The sequence below is a fragment of the Perca flavescens genome, chromosome 12, assembly GCF_004354835.1.
Source record: "Perca flavescens isolate YP-PL-M2 chromosome 12, PFLA_1.0, whole genome shotgun sequence".
In the NCBI taxonomy this organism is placed as follows: Eukaryota; Metazoa; Chordata; class Actinopteri; order Perciformes; family Percidae; genus Perca; species Perca flavescens.
In genome coordinates this window covers 11,532,668-11,546,224 of record NC_041342.1, presented here as the reverse complement: position 1 = coordinate 11,546,224, position 13,557 = coordinate 11,532,668, and the positions used below count along the sequence as shown (strand labels likewise).

General features: G+C 42.4%; 1 protein-coding gene across 3 annotated transcripts in view; it reads right to left on the bottom strand.

Moving 5' to 3' along the window:
• wls (Wnt ligand secretion mediator) overlaps nucleotides 1–12,623 on the bottom strand; it is a 46,565-nt gene extending 33,942 nt beyond the window's left edge. For all 3 annotated transcript variants that reach the window (XM_028592963.1, XM_028592961.1, XM_028592962.1), the window contains exons 1-2: nucleotides 12,196–12,623; nucleotides 7,936–8,208 (exon numbers count right to left, since the gene is read on the bottom strand). In XM_028592963.1, the coding sequence (XP_028448764.1) occupies nucleotides 7,936–8,208; nucleotides 12,196–12,301 (379 nt within the window). In that variant the 5' untranslated portion in view covers nucleotides 12,302–12,623. The remainder of the gene's footprint in view (nucleotides 1–7,935; nucleotides 8,209–12,195) is intronic.
• Nucleotides 12,624–13,557: the final 934 nt, after the last annotated feature.

Below are 13,557 nucleotides of genomic sequence, written 5' to 3'. Positions count from 1 at the left end.
CAGCCCCCGAACACATTATACTGTAGCTGAGGCCAAGAATGTGAACAAGCAAAGGACGCCGATGACTCTGCCACTATTGTAACACGACTGTAAGAGTTTAGACAAGCCAGACCAAAGGACTGAGTCATATTAAAGTACACCACAAACTTTCTAACTTTTCTTTCTCTACAGCAGGGGTCTTCAACATTTTTTAGGCCAAGAACCCCTCAGCTGAAAGAGAGACAGAGCAGGGACCCCCTACTACATATTGTGAACATTTAGTTGCATATTTAACTTGGCCGGATGGATGAAAATGGATGGATCAATATTTATATATTATTTATACAGCAGGTTTTAATGTTAAACATACATGTGGAAGGCACAGTGAGTCCTTAAGCCTTAACTGTATGTGTGGATGGCTTTTTTTTACAAATAGGCATCTTTGTTAATAATATGTTGGACTCATGTTAAAGGTGCAATATGTAATATTGTGTGTAATACTGGCAGCTAGCGGTTAAAATAGTTACTGCACTACCAATTCAAAATACTGGAGAGTCGTCTCCCCCGCCCCCTCCTGCCCAGACTCAAAGTTCACGTTGGTTGCCAGGCTGAGACCGCAGCATTCACAACAATGTTGCTAGACGCTTTTCTCACATATCCAGACATTACTCCACAGCACAGCGGAGTAGCTAACGGTAGATGCTGGCTATATTGACAGTCATAAAAGCCCGTGCTCACGTGGAGCTCTGTAACCAACTGACAGACACACTTTCTCGGCTTAAAATTACAGTATGAACCGCTAAAAACACAACAACCTCACTGTCCTCTCCACACGCCAGCCAGTTACAATACGAAACGCTAAAAATACCACTACCTTGCTGACGGAACACACTTCATTGGCTTAGAATTACGGCAACAATCGCTAAACACACTGCAAACTCACAGTCCTCTCTTTCCGATTTACAGCCCCCCTCTCATGGTTTAAAATAACTCACCGTTGTTGGCCGCTGAAGAGGCTACACGCTGTAAACAGCCATGGGCTGCTTGCCTGGTCCTCCCGGTAACGTTAACAGTTAGCAGGGTTAGCATAACGGCGTTAGCCAGGACCAGTCGGGATCACTTCACTGGCAATGTTTCAATTGTTTTTGCGAGTAACCAACTCGGGTACTGTAGCTATATAATTCAATGTGAGTACACAAATGTTGTAATGACAAAAAAATGCCCATCCCTAGTAGCGGTGATAAATTAGCCTGGAGCTAATGCTTACCTGTTCAGGAGAAAATAAGCCAACTCTGGGATCTAAGCTGTCTCCATCTTTCAAATACATCTCCAATATTTACCAGGGGGTTGTTACGTGTCTGGTCACGCAACTGTTAGTAACATGCTGCTTTCTTTTTTTTTTTTATGTCATGTAGAATCTATCTCCGTTGACCCTGTTCGTTTGTTTGCTGCTTTCATGGCTATACTAACGTTACAGCTGTAGCGTGCTGGGTTTACGTTTTTACAGGTATATCTAGCAACCCGGCCTGCCTGTCAAACTGGGCCGTTGATAACAACACACAGATCAAAACATAAACATAAATCCCGTCACGGAATGTAAATTTCAAAAAGAAAAAATACTGACATTAGCATTGTTGTCAGAAAAGATAGTATTTCAGTTTAACATGTTTCCTTAATATCTGATGAGGCATTGGTGTCATTTTGGGATTTATTACAGTACAAATATTACATATTGGACCTTTAATGTATATTTTCAGACATTTTAATTATTGAAAAAAAGAAAAGAAAAAAATGCATTCACATAAACAATAATTTGGCGGCCCCATGCAGTAACTCTGAGGACCCCCCTAGGGGACACAGACCCCCTGTTGAAGATCTCTGCTCCACACAATTACAATTGCATCTACCGCCTTTTTGTTAATTACAAATTGGCCTGAGGTGGAGGTATCAAGGTTTACAGCCATTTCAGTGTGGACACAGTCTCGCATTGCCAGACCTTCCTCCACAGCGCTGCGGAGGAGGGTCTGGCTAGTCCACACATCATTCCGGGATGAGAGAAAAACCTGCTCTGGTTTATTGGCATTTCTTTAAACTGACCACAATCGTATAGGGCGGCGCCAAACGTCGCACGGAGCCGCTGCAAAATTTGGAGAGTTTCCTTGGGAAGGAACTTGTTTTGGTGAAACGTGTGTGTTAGAGCGGTCAGCTAATGCCCGTCACCACACACACACACACACACACACACACACACACACACACACACACACACACACACACACACACACACACACACACACACACACACACACACACACACACGTTCTACAACATGGCGCGTTGCATTTCTGGCACGCCGCTCTTGGTTTACATTATTTTCCACCACGCACACAGCAACAAACACAAATCAACTCTGTAATGAAACATTATCTAACAAGTGTATTGTATCTGTTGTGCTCGGTTAGCACAATGACCTCATGTTAGAAAGCACAGCCAAAACGATATGTCATAAAAGTAACACTAGTGCTAGCCACGATGCTAACGACCTAAATAACTAAGCCAAACAGTGCTGTCACTACTATTTTAGTGATTTATAAGCAACAGTTTCTTGCAGGTTGTCACATTTCTGAGAATTCAGCTGTTAGAAGGTAATATATGAAGTGGAAGCTAACTCTGACAGCTGTAGGGCAGCTAACAAACGTTAGCTGTCTCCATGAAGCTCCCAGCTAAGCTGCTATAACACGCGATGCAGTTAGAAAACAAAAACAAGCTAATTATTGATAACACTATTGATTCACTTTGTCTCGGTGGGTGTTGATTTTAAAGTCATGTTAAAACTAATTGCCATCTTCTTCCGATTTCCAGCCGTAGCCGTCACTCCCCCCTGTGCTAACGTTACTCTGTATGTAACGTTAGCTCACAATGCCGTGTGTTTCTCACTCCTGTAACTTATTGTTCAGACGTGACATGAGAAGAGGGAGATTAGCTAATGTTAGCCAACCTTTTTATATTAATACAAAATAAAAAAATAATCACATTCAAATAGTAATTTCAGCATTCAAACAGTATTGATTTTTTTTACTATTTGAATTATATTTCGACTTTCGGAATAAGTTCCAACAGCCCCTAATGTACATTCAAAAGTTGGTTTTAGTCATGCAACAGAAAACTCCTGATTGGACAGGTAGTCTTAACCTGACTCCGCCAGATGGATTGCTTCGCATTTGCTCGGCATATCCATCTGGGAACTTTCCGTTGGAGAACTTGTGGGAAGGGGCGGAATACTGGTTATTTGATTGGATGAACCATCTGTCTATCACCTATGTTGGTGATAGACGGGCCAAATCAACCAATCAGATCCACGAAGCGTATGAAAATACAACCACAAGCCCGCCCCTGCTTCTGCAGGCAAAGCATAGCTCGTAAGCTCAGCATGCAAGCAACATGTCGGTAAAGGATATTTGCCGTTTGTGTAACGAGAATTTAGGAATAAAAGTCACCATTTCAGGTTCCCGGACCATATTCCAAAAGAAGGATCCAAGAAAAAAAAAGCCTTAGCGAAGCGGCTAACAGAATTAGGGCTACCGCTGGCTGATAATACTGGTTAGCTGATTGGATAAACCATCGGTCTATCACCACCTAACCCACCTTAAAACCAACGCTGATTGGCCCGATCGTTTGGCTAACGGCTCCAAATTTTCTCTGCCTCAAGATGCCAGACTGATCTGCAAGTGGAAAACTGGAGCTCGCGAGATCAGGACGGTCTCACAAGGCTAAGGTAGTCTAGCTATCTGTCTGGATTTACCCTGCAGAGACCTGAGGAGCAGTTAACCAGAGTCCTCATAAATCGAGCAGAGTTTAAATTTACAACATAAAGAAAGCAGAAGGTAATGGGACATCCGAAAAACAGACATCCCAAAAGAGTGACATCCAGCGGAATTTCCGGCAGAATGAGAGCAATCCCGGAAGTGGAACATCGCAGATATTGACTAGTGTGGACACGACTCTGTACATCAGAGTTTGTTATAAAGCTCAAGTTGACATTAGCATAGCTATGCATTCTAAGCCATGAAGCAAAAGATGGGATTAAGAGTCTTTCCCAGGCTCTCCTGGCGATCCAGTCACTTATTGGACTCCCTCATCATCCTCTCTAATCCCTTCTTTCAGGATCCAAGAACCCTGCCAGGATACCAAACTCTGTCTTCTTCCAGATACTACTTATCTGCCTCCTCCTCCTCCTCCCCTCTTCCTTATTCAAGCACTGAGTCGATGCTGTAGGCTGGTGGGTTCCCCACATGAGAATAAACACTAGATATGTGACAGAGCCTGGGGCCCGAAATGAGACTACATTTATTAAATTATGCACTTTGGCTCAAGTGGTTAAAGAAAATCTGTAAAAGATTTCAAGCTTGATGTTATGGCGGCAACTAATGATTTATTTTCTTGATTAATCGTCTGGTCAAATATGTAAAAAACCAAATGTCCATCCCAGTTTCTCAAAATCCAAGTTGAGGTCTTTAAATGTTTTGTTTTTCAGTCCAAAACCCAAAGATATTCAGTTCTAAATTATATAAAAAAAAAAAAAAAAACAAAGCAGGAAATCGCCATATTTGAGGCTGAAACAGCTTTTTTATTGTGCCATTTTTGCATGAAAAATTACTTCACTATCAAAAGAGTTTTTTTTTTTTTTTTTTTTTTTTTTTTTTCGGTCAAATCAGACTAATCCATTAGTCACTAATGGTTGCAGCTCTTCTTGATTTACTATTTTCCCCTGAAAGCTCTAATGTCACCTAACTTTAAGACTGTTAAGATTTCAGGACCGTAGACCATTCCACAAAGGGGGTGCACCACTGTCTGCCCCCCCCAAATGTATAGCAACAAATGTAACTCCACTCTGAAGGGGGTCTCACACAATTTAAACACAGAGGTGTATGAATTAAATGATAATGAAATAAGACTTGATCAATCACTGAACTGACTATTAAGTCAGGATAAAAGGGTGGAAAAACACATGCAAAAATATCAGCTGTAACATTTACTAGACTGGTATTATCTTATATAGAGAAAATCTAATATCACAATATTCTTGAGCAAATACCTAGATGTTGATATTGCGACGATATTGTATGGTTGACTATTGGTGCTTTAACAAAATGTTATTTACACAATGAGATTTTTGATCAATAATCTCCAGAAATGATTTAATGACTTAGTAGGTAAAATGTAAATAGAACTGTCTGGTAAGTTCAGAAAACCAGGAAAAGACAACACTTACCACATTACGATATCCAAAATATAAGACAATATCTAGTCTCATATAGCGATATCGATATATTGCCCAGCCCTATTATCTTATATTCAAAGTATATCAATCATTTAGCTGTAGGTCTCAGGTTTTGATAATAAGATATGTCATTGCTCAGAGACAAGCAACAAGGAACAGGTCAACATTACCTCTCTTTATACCTTTCTCAAGGGTGTCTGACAAGCCCGTCTACAACCACCCCTCCCCCCCCCCCCACCCTCCACCCCCAGGGTCTACAGAGAACAAACAGCAGGGCATCCATCATTGTTTGCTGCCTTTCAGTGTAACAGAAATCCAATCTACTGAATGAGACACATTTCTGTGGATTCCTCAAGCGATCGGCATGATAGACTGAAAAAGAACACAATGACAATATCCTAGCACGACGTCTTGCAGGGAAGGTTATACGAGAAACATAACAGAGTATTACCGGTAAAGTTGGAATGAGTCTGTGCTTGAATTTATGATGCGAGTGATTAGAAGTGACAATGGATGTAAATATTTCAGATGCTAACTTGGTCACATTGAGCCGCTGCAAATATTTGCCTTCAGATTGTGGAACTAGGAAATAACTGAGGCTATATTGACACAACTGGAGAGAAGAAAAAAAAATGTAGACACAAAAACAATAATTGCAGAACGAGAACTTGCAGGGCGCTGTCCGTTAACCTACAATGAACCAAGTAATTATTATCACTTGTTCATTATCACCGAAATGGCATTAGAGTTTAGAGTCTCGAGCAGTTATTTTCCGCCACTATCCTCGGGCCGATTTTTTTTAAAGCCTAATTGACCGTTCGCAAAACCCCGCCCTTGAACTGTCCTCGTCCAATCCTAGCTCAGCAACTGTAACTAAGGAGAAGGACCCCCGTCAAACATTGCGATTTCAGCAAGATGGTGAAACGATGCGCCTATGGCACCTGCAAGTCTGACACCAGGTACCACAAAAGTTTAGAGGGAGGGGTCGTTTTTTTGCCTTTCCAAAGCCCAAGACCCAAGCGGAAAGATGCCAATAATGGATTAAGCAGTGTGGGAGACCTCACTCACAGCTAAATGCCTCGAAGATTAATAACCATAGCTACATATGTCTGCTCCAAGGTAAGTAAAGCTAGCGAGCTAACTTATATCAATTATCAATAAGTAGTTTAAGTAGCTAAGTACATAACAGTTACAATCTGTAAAACTGGACTTAAGTTAACCGTTGTGGTTCTATATAGCATTATTATCGAAAGTAGTGAAGTTAGAACATTAGATACTTTACTTTAGCTGTTAGCCTGTCAAGCACATGTTGCTATCGACACAGATAATTTAGCAAGGGGTTGACTGTCATTGAACATATCCCTCCACTGAATATTGCAGCCCTTTCTGTCGTGCCCTGGAGGATAGGTCTGCTGCATTACTCCAAAACCAATCACTTATACCAATAGGTATGGAGCTCAACCCATGGCTCAACCCAGCCATGGCTAGGTGTCTGGTTCTCAACTGTTTGACGGGCGTAGTAACAATAACTAGGGGGCGTGGCTTTTGCGAACGGTCAATTGGGTGGGGAGAAAGCTATGCCATAATCAGAAATATTATAAAAATATATATAGGCTATATAAAAGTAACAAATGTGTACAAAAGTTAGGCTGCAGTTACAAAATGCAACACGTGTCATGCGCGGAGTCTCCCCTCTACTCACACGCATCCCACTGGGCCGTGTTGCTTTGCTGAATAAACAAACAGCGCAGTTTACATGTTTCGTCCTTGTTGCATTATTCTAAACAGATTTCTGCAGATCAAACAACTCGGAATTGTAGTTGAGAACGTCAGTTATAACGGCCCACGTGTTAAAAAAATGTCGGTTTAACATACATAAAGAATGGCTTGTTTATTGCTAAGGCCATATGCTCAAAATTAAATGATTTCTTAAAAAAAGTAATAACTTATTTCACTAATAAATTGCTGGTAAACGATAAAAACAACTAGATGGGAAAAGGGTGTTTTACAAAACAACATTGAACGCACCCCAAGGCTGGCGAGGTGAGTTTCAAGTAAACATACAGTCTTTTTGTTTTTCCGACTTGTCTGGTAGATACTAGTCGTTTAGGCACCGGTGCCACGTTAGCACCGGGTCTCGGTACCCAACCCTACTCTTAAAAAAGGTTCTCCAAGCAATGTTGGGTAACATCACTTCTTGTTGACGTTCGAAATATTGTCAAACAAAATGGAAGCTAGGCTCGTTGTCGTTGTCTAGGACAGTTCTCCTCTAGCTAACTCCCCACAACCCCCTTCATGTGCACGCGCACTAACCCCCACCCCCAAATCCTTCTTGTCGGTTGGAACGCTTATGTTTGGTGGTGCAGGTTGGCGCAGTTTGTTTGTTTTGCCGTTTGTGGAGCTGGGGCCGTCTACAGAGACCGCGTTTTTTACAGTGTGTTCAGGGGACAGGCAACTGGCGGACAGTGGAGAGAAGTTTGCTGTATGTGACAAAAAAAATGTTGTAGCCTAAAAAACACGTGGCATCGCTTAGAGCACCTTTAATAGCATGTGCACAATAAGACAGTCTTTCCTCTACATCTTGACAGCCATGTCCTGGGGGAAAAACATGAGACATTTTCTCCTTGACATTTTTTTATTTATTTTTTATCCCATAAGTAAGCCTTTGTTCTCACCTATCTGGTTGTGCATCTTAAATGCGATGTCAAACTGCAGGATGACCAGCATAAACTGGAACCAGGGGCTCATCTCCTTGTTAGGCAGAGGAATGTGGACAGCAAACACAATGTTGTTGGCCTCGATCTTCTTGGCCATGGCCTCATCGAAGGTCCGGATCTTGTCGCATTGGTTAGGACCCCAAGGCATGAACCACTTGGTTTCCTGTCGGTGCTTGGTTGTGTCCACGCACTTGGTGGCCAAGTAGTGGACCGCTGTGGTGGGGCTGGGAGCTGGTGAGACAAATACAGCGTGATGTTAGACTAGGTGTCATGTTGAAATACTGCAGCAGAGTGTTTCAAGGTCCTGCCAAGCCTAAATTTCTCCTCAAACTAATAAATCAGAAAAAAAGTTTGAGCAGAACTCAATAAATAAAACTTGAGCCCTCTGGATTAAACCGTGCATGGACAATATTAATATCTTAGCAACCATTAGGAACAGTCAACAGTTTGGGTTTGAGCCAAATCCAATCCAAACACTTTGGCAATTACTTTTCACACTGTTTAGAAAATGCCTGGTAGCGAGGCGCTCTCTCTCTGAAGTGATGGGGAGGGAAAATTCCCGAAAGCTCTCAGGCACCGATTACACTGTTTACGCATTAAGATTCATGAGCTTGACAAGACTGGTGTTTGTAGTCTCTTCTCACAGGATCTTAGTAGTGCTTGGGAAAAGTTCAATCATTATTATGCGGAGACAAAAAAAAACCTTAGCCTCCTGTTGTTAAAGCTGGAAGTCTGATGTGAATGACGTCTGAGTCGTTTGAGAGTTCAGGTGCAAGTAAAAAGCTAAACTCAGTTGTTGTTTTTTTTCAATATGTAGTGGCACGTTTGATTTGCTGTGGGCTCGGATTTCCCCCTCATTTTGTAATATCAGGTTCAAACATGGGGTCTGTCAGTACGCGAGCTGTGCTGCCTGCACGATCCATTATGCGCGTAAATACGTAGTAGAAAAAGTGACGTTTCCCTACACTATTTGTATCACACATTCGTTGAAACTACTTGACGGCAAGGAAACATATTTATTTTTGTAGGCTACATTTTATGTTATTCATTACGCAGTTCACGGTGGGTCTGTTTTATAAAAGATATTTAAAGTGCCCATATTATGAAAAATAAATAATCACTTTTTCTGGGATTTGGGGTGTTATTTTGTGTATCTGGTGCTTCCACACACATACAAAACATTCATGCGGTTTTGAGCGAGATACGGGTTTCTGAATGCATCCTGCCTTTAGTCTCCGGGTGAGCGGGTCAAAATCGGCAGGGCCGGAAAACATTTGGTGTGTGCTAACCACTTTAGCTAATACCACATCAGCTAGCGGTTTCTCCAACTTCGGTCAAGACAAGGCAGGATTAGCCGGGAGACTTCTTCTAAACGAGGGCACACTTCCAACTTTGCGTTGAATACCTGCAGACGAGGGACACACAAGTAGTTCTGTAGTGTTGTAGCAGTGTTTTGCCATTGAGAACGAGGTGGCTAACCGCTAGCAGCGCTAGCTTCTAGCTAGTAGTCCTTACCTAGTTACCTAACATGTGGAATGAAGTCTGAGTCTGTCACTGCAAACCTTCAGTTTCCTCCACACTCCAGTTTGCGATTCATTGTGAAATGAATGAAATTCCCACGGTGCAAAAGGTGCGCAAGCGTGGAACAGATCGTGCAGTGTCATGAATGGATTATCATCTGCGCATGCGCGAACATCTTGCATATGCGCATGTTGGATCGCGCAGGCAGCGCAGATCGTGTACCTACATGGTCAAGCTGCCCATTTATTTAAAAAAGGAACACGCCGACTTATTGGGAATTTAGCTTATTCACCGTAACCCCAAGAGTTAGACAAGTCCATACGTACCCTTCTCATCTCCGTGCGTGCTGTAAGGCTGTCTCACGGCTCCAGCGGCAGCAGCCCATCACAGAACATGCAGGTGAATGGTTCCAGCAATCCTACTGCTCCAAAATGGGAAAAAAAAGTGACAAAATAACACCAACATGTTCCTATACATGTTGTGATTTGTAGAGTCACAGCGTGTACAAAAAAAAACGTAACATGAGACACAGCCATCTAACCGTAAACAAACCGGGAACTATATTCTCAGACAGGCTTGCTGCAAAGCAAATCATTCCACCCAAGTACTATATTCTTCCACCTGAGAATATAGTTCCCTGTTTGTTTACGGTTAGAAGATGGCCGTGTCTCATGTTACATGGTTTTTTGTACACGCTGTGACTCTACAAATGACAACATGTAAACAGGAACATGTTGGCGTTATTTTGTCACTTATTCGGAGCAGTAGGATTGCTGGAACCATTCACCTGCATGTTATGTGCTGGCCTGGTGCCGCTGGAGCCGTCAGACAGCCTTACAGAACGCACAGAGATGAAAAGGGTATGTATGGACTTGTCTAACTCTGGGGGTTACGGTGAATAAGCTGAATTCCCAATAAGTCAGCGTGTTCCTTTAACAAAACCTCCACATTGGCCTGCTGCCTTACATGCATTCATGTTAACGAAACAGACCTATATTCATTAAATAAAGTTAATTTAAAAGAAAACTAACACATGAATGATTTTATTTATACCACCATAGGATGTTGTTTGAGGTTTATTTCTTTAGAGTGAGGATTATCCCACCCTGCCTTCCAGGTCCATAAAGCATATGCAAGAAAACTTTAAAATTAAGCAATGAATCAGAATAGTTTGTGCATCGTTACTTATCTGAACATCTAGCTAATCACATCTGTTCACTTGTAACAGAGAGCTGAAGGGTGGACACCACAAATAGTTACACCCTTTGGCTGACAGTCCACACACTCATAAAAACTCAACCAAGGCTAACTTCAAACAACCTTCAACTGTGTGAGTGTGTTAACAGCTGTGTAAAAACACACACACACACACACACACACACACACACACACACACACACACAACTGAATTAAACCCAGTTATCTGGCACCACCTTGGAGTTCAATTATCTAGTGACCCCGAGTCCAGCAGCACACCGACTCCTCCAGTCTCCACCGCAGTGTGTCCAGAATAATGGCCGTACCCTCAGCCGGCTGACCCCATGCAGTGTCCCCGGATTTGTCGGGAAACAAGGGGAGAAAACCCCCCTTTCTACTCAATTACCCCTGCCGCCCCCGGCCACCGAGCAAACACAAAGGAATCCGGCTTCATTAAAACCATCTCAGCCAGGAACGAACCGAACAAGCTAATTTATCACCAGCTAGCCCGTAGGGAGTGTAGACCGGGGGACAACGGAGACAGGCTGAATAGTATTTGGGGCTGTTTTTCAGATTTCAGCTAAAAAAAAAAAAAAAAAAAAAAAAAGATATCCTTCACATGGACTCAATTTCTCTCAACGGTGTGTAGCTAGCTGCTGCGCTTAGTGCGAGTGAGTGGGTGGTTGGGTGAATTTGAAGAAACTTGACAGCAACTCCAATACAGTCCTCAAGGCAAAACGCAACTTTGACAGCTGTGTGCACTTGAGTATTTTTGTGTGCACCACTGTCTGTCTTAATGTAAATTAACTGGGGGGCCGGGAGAATCTTTCTATTTTCCTTGGGGGGAAGAGGAGGAATCATGAACGTTTTGCCTGCGAGGCGGTAGGGATTTGGGGAGAAGGTAACGTTAGTTAGAGATGCTGCCCGGGGCCCCAAACAGCAGACAGACATGAGAGCGGAAGAGAGGAGAAAGAGAAGGAGGGGTAGGTATGAGGAGGGAAAGAGGGGGGGAGAAAAGAACTGTCGAGTTTTCAAAGAAGTACAAAAAAAAACACAAAAGGTTGGATGTATTTCAGAGCATTCCTGTGTTGAGAATCAGAAATGTACCCACAAAAATGGTGCTCTGAGTTATTTTTAGCCAAAGACACGAAGCCAGCGGTTGTTGCATGCAGAGAGCGAACACCTTGATACAAAGCAGTGATTTAACGGAGGTGCACTTCGGCAGCTTTGGTTTCAAAGTAGCCTACCGCATTGTTTGAGCACGACTCGGTCAAATACAGCGAAAAGTTAGCGCTTGCCATTCTTTCTTTCTTATGTAAACGTTGGTTAACGCTGGTATGGAGGCATTTAAGGAACAGTTCAACTTCAAACTTTGTGCTTTTACAGTTTAGAGACGTTAACGTTTACATGTCAACATGCATGAGCGTACAAAGACACGCTAGCTACACAAATGATACAAGGGATACAAAAAAAAAAAAAAAAAAAAAACGGAAAACTTACCAATTAAACCGCCGACCATGAAGGCAAACGCCTGAAACAATAGCAGAGTAATTCCCACTATCACCAACTTTTTGGTGCTCATATTTTCAATAATAGCCCCCGCCATTGCGAAGGAAAAGGTTGGAGTGAAAATATCAAACCGAGCGAGAAACAAGCAATAATGTGGTGGAAGAAGGACGAAAACGTTGCATCCACGACCAGTAGGAAGGCAAGCTGGGCCCCTCCACCGCTCTGCTCCTGCCTTTCAACTTCGAAGGAGGAAAGGGAGAAAAAAAAAAAAAAGGAAAAAACGTGAATCACATGACCGAATAGCACTCAGCGTTATCCCCTAACAGCCAACACTAGACCAGGGATAGATCTGTGGCGCGCCACCGCATTGCAATAGAGGCTGGTAACGCAGGTTACCGTGCCATTGAATGACTGTAATAGCGCCCCTGTTGTGCGTTAGGCTACAGCCTGCAGGGCTATTTAAAGGAAGATTTTAGAAGTCCCATCTCATGTTTAGTGCCGCCAATAAACCGTCAACACATTGTCCTTCAAACGTCTGTTCTTGACGTTTGTGCCATCTGTTAAATATGATAACAAATATAAACAGTCTGCAGTTTGGGTTTTAAATAATAAAACCCGTGTGCAGGAATGTTGTTTTACACCTCATTGTTTCAAGTGGGAATTAAAACACCAACCCACTCACCAAAAGAAAGGGCCTTGAGCTGATATTAAATCAGATTTTCCCTTTTATATTTTCCCTGACGTAGCCACACCACATTGCTTTTCTTTTATTAAATGTCTTTTAGAAATCTTGTTTGGTACTGTTGTGTGTATTTCTATTTATTTATTTACCTTATGCTATATAAATGATATTGTTTTCATCGTTTTTCATCACACAGGAGTAACTGTTGCAGTATTAATGTTTCAGAGACTCTGCCTGAGCATTCCGTCAAGCACACAGCCTCTGAAATGAAATCAAGTAACTGATTAAAATGTTTATTTAGTCATCCCTGAACTGTTTTTTCATTCACTCATAGGATGGGTTGGGCTAATGGGCTTTCTACGGAGTTTGTATATTAAGATTACAAATCCCACACTGCTCAGCGTCTCAATTCACGGTGTCATGGCAGACATTTCCAGGTTGTAACGCTGGCGGATGTTTCTTCTCAAGAAACCTGTGTGTCTCTGCATCCGGAAGGACAGCACAGCTGTGGACTGAGCTTTTCATGTCTTCTTTCTTCTTAGACAGATGCTTCGAGCTGCAATAAGATCCCCATTCCCTTTTCCCGAGAGAGAAGAGAGAGAAACTTAGGATGATGCTGGTGGTGCAGGATGTGGACATTTATGATTAATCTTATTCCTTTACTCATTATA